The sequence below is a fragment of the Aquarana catesbeiana genome, linkage group LG11, assembly GCF_042186555.1.
Source record: "Aquarana catesbeiana isolate 2022-GZ linkage group LG11, ASM4218655v1, whole genome shotgun sequence".
Taxonomy (NCBI): Eukaryota; Metazoa; Chordata; class Amphibia; order Anura; family Ranidae; genus Aquarana; species Aquarana catesbeiana.
The window spans coordinates 197,548,120-197,550,918 of record NC_133334.1 but is presented as its reverse complement, the minus strand read 5'-3'; the positions used below and the strand labels follow the sequence as shown (position 1 = coordinate 197,550,918).

At 36.0% G+C, this 2,799-nt stretch overlaps 1 protein-coding gene across 1 annotated transcript; it reads left to right on the top strand.

Annotated features, from left to right (window-relative positions):
• The first annotated feature begins 1,099 nt into the window (after window positions 1–1,099).
• Window positions 1,100–2,041, top strand: LOC141111730 (olfactory receptor 1M1-like). The gene has a single exon (XM_073603871.1). It carries the CDS (start codon window positions 1,100–1,102, stop codon window positions 2,039–2,041), a length of 942 nt encoding a protein of 313 aa, XP_073459972.1.
• The last annotated feature ends 758 nt before the right edge of the window (window positions 2,042–2,799 follow it).

Sequence of the window (2,799 nt, the reverse complement as noted above, 5' to 3'; positions counted from 1 at the left end):
CCAAATTCTATCAAGCCCTCATTAAGAATTAAAATACCACAGATCATTCTGCAGTGTAAAATTGGCCAACAGCAGAACATTTTGAATGAGGAAAAATTCTAGAGAAAAAGAGTACAAGCAGGTATTTTACTACAAGAGTTAGGAAACAGCAGATGACACAGCAGTGTAAAATTGGCTATTTTGAACAACAAGACTAGGCCCAAATAGACAAAGGGAAAAACAGAGATTTACTTAAAAAAATAAGCTATTGCACAGGAAACAGCAGTGTAAAATTGGTGAGCAACCAAACATTATAAGCAGGAATAATTAGCCCAACGGGTTTATGCCTTACCTTTATTACATCTATGAGGTTGGGGGGGGGGGGTTTGCAGTGAATGGAAGTGACATAAAAGGAGGTGACACACAGTGTTCTTGCATTTTGCTTACAAACAATGCAGCGGTGTGCTGCAAACAAAAGACAGTTTTCAAAACAGATGGTCAGTAACAAGTGAATGCTGCACTTGAACACCCCTATTAACATAAAATAAAAATGAAAAGTAAAACACAAAAGAAATTAAACCCCAAAATACCACCACTAAAACAAAAGCCCATTTTTCAAAGGGAAGCCTTGCAGCAAAAAACAAAAATGCATGTTTTCCATGGTTTGGATAGCAGCTTAAAGGTCCCAATAAAAAAGACAGCATATGAGTTGATTGCCCAATCAGAATTAAGGTCATGCTGTGCATTATGGTCTAAAAAGAGTCTATTGGACAACTCTGCACATACATTCTTCAGGACTGCAGATCACAATCTCACAGTATTCACATTGAACCCATTGTAATGCCAAAATAAACCTAATTTCTAGTAAAAATACTGTGATTTTTTTTTTTTTTTATTGAACCAATTGTTATTCTGAGTGTATATACAGTAACTGGAAGACTCAGCTTTTGCTATTTCAGTTTCCCTTTTAAGGAAGCATTTGGTGAAGGTAAAATAGGACATATTTCATGTTTGTATTTTATATGTTACACTTAAAAATAAACCACTTCATAAAAACTTAAGAATTTCACATACTTTTCTGTTTCTACAGGTCAAGAAGAACACTCACTTATAAAAAAGCATGTGCCAGAACAATGAGACCAATTTTGCTGAATTTGTGCTTCTTGGAATAAGCAGCTTTAATGACTTCAGGAATTTGATGTTTGCTTTTTTCCTTGTTCTCTACACTGCAGTTTTAAGTGAAAATGTTTTTATTGTCCTACTGGTTTCAGTTAGTCACCATCTTAAGCGTCCCATGTACTTTTTCTTAAAAAATTTAGCTATTGCTGATGTTCTGGCCACCACAAATGCTGTGGCTCCCCTGCTATATGGTATAATAAGAGAAAGGGAAACCATATCTGTATCTTATTGTATATTTCAGTATTATCTCCTTTGTTTTTCGGGATTTGCACAGTCTTTTCTTCTTACTATAATGTCATTTGACCGATATCTGGCCATTTGCAAGCCCTTAAGTTATGTCGCAATAATGAATATGAAAAATTGCCTCCATCTTGTCTGTTTATCTTGGTTAGTGGCCTTTACATTGATAACATGTGAAATAATTATGATGTACCAGTTGCAGTTTTGTGACTCCAATATCATTGACCATTTCATCTGTGATATTGGTCCAGTGGCAAAGATTTCATCTTCAGATACATTTGTATTGTTATGTTATGACTTTGTGCTGTCCATGTTCTTTATATTTGCTCCTTTTATACTTGTTATTATATCTTATGCAGGCATAATCATAACAATCCTAAAGATGTCCTCTGTTATTAGAAGGAAAAAAGCATTTTCTACTTGCAGTTCTCATCTGGCTGTTGTATGCACTTACTATGGAACCCTAATAGCAATATATTTAGTGCCATCTTCAAGCAATTTGTCAGAAGAAAACAAATTTAAAACTTTGTTATACACTGTATTAACTCCAATGGTCAATCCAATTATTTACTGCCTTAGAAACAATGATATTAGGAGTGCCATTAACAAACTTTTTCATATACTAAAAGAAAACATAATATGAGAATATACAACACATATGTTTGCGTAATACTATAGGGGCAATTTAGAAATATTTTCACATCTACTTCACATTTACTCATCTTTACCAATAAATCACATATTTTTCTAACTGGAATCAATGATTTCAAAAACAACATTGGTGCAATTCACAATGAGATCTCCATGGGTCCCACCTAACACCGGCGACCCGTGATTGCTCCTCAGAGAGCCAGAATGGGGATCTGTCAATGTAAACAGACAGATCCCCGTTCTCTCCGGGAAGTAGAGAGAGACCTGCTGTTCCTAGTGATCAGGAACAGCGATCTTTCTCTACTCCCTGTCAGTCCACTCCCCCCACAGTTAGAAACACCTCCCTAGGGAACACTTAACCCCTTGATCGCCCCCTCGTGTTAACCTTTTCCCCGCCAGTGACATTTATACAGTAATCGGTGGCTATTTATAGCACTGATTGCTGAACAAAAGTTAATGGTCCTAAAAAAGTGTCAAAAGTGTGCGATCTGTCTGCCGCAATATCGCAGTCCCGCTAAAAATCGATGATCACCGCCATTACTAGTAAAAAATAGACATGTGCAATCAGTTTCGTAACGAATCGAAATTCATCCGAATTTCAACTAATACGAAAGAAATTATAACGAAAATAACAAATGAATTCAACATGATTCGTTCATTTGTTAAAGGTCAAATGAAACAAAAGATCAACTCAGAGTAAATATTAGTGCTGGTTTACACAGGGGCGACCTGTCAGGCGACCTAGCCATC

Bases quoted from the DNA above. Each gene is read 5' to 3' on its own strand.
- LOC141111730 (XM_073603871.1), top strand. From the start codon at position 1,100: ATGTGCCAGAACAATGAGACCAATTTTGCTGAATTTGTGCTTCTTGGA.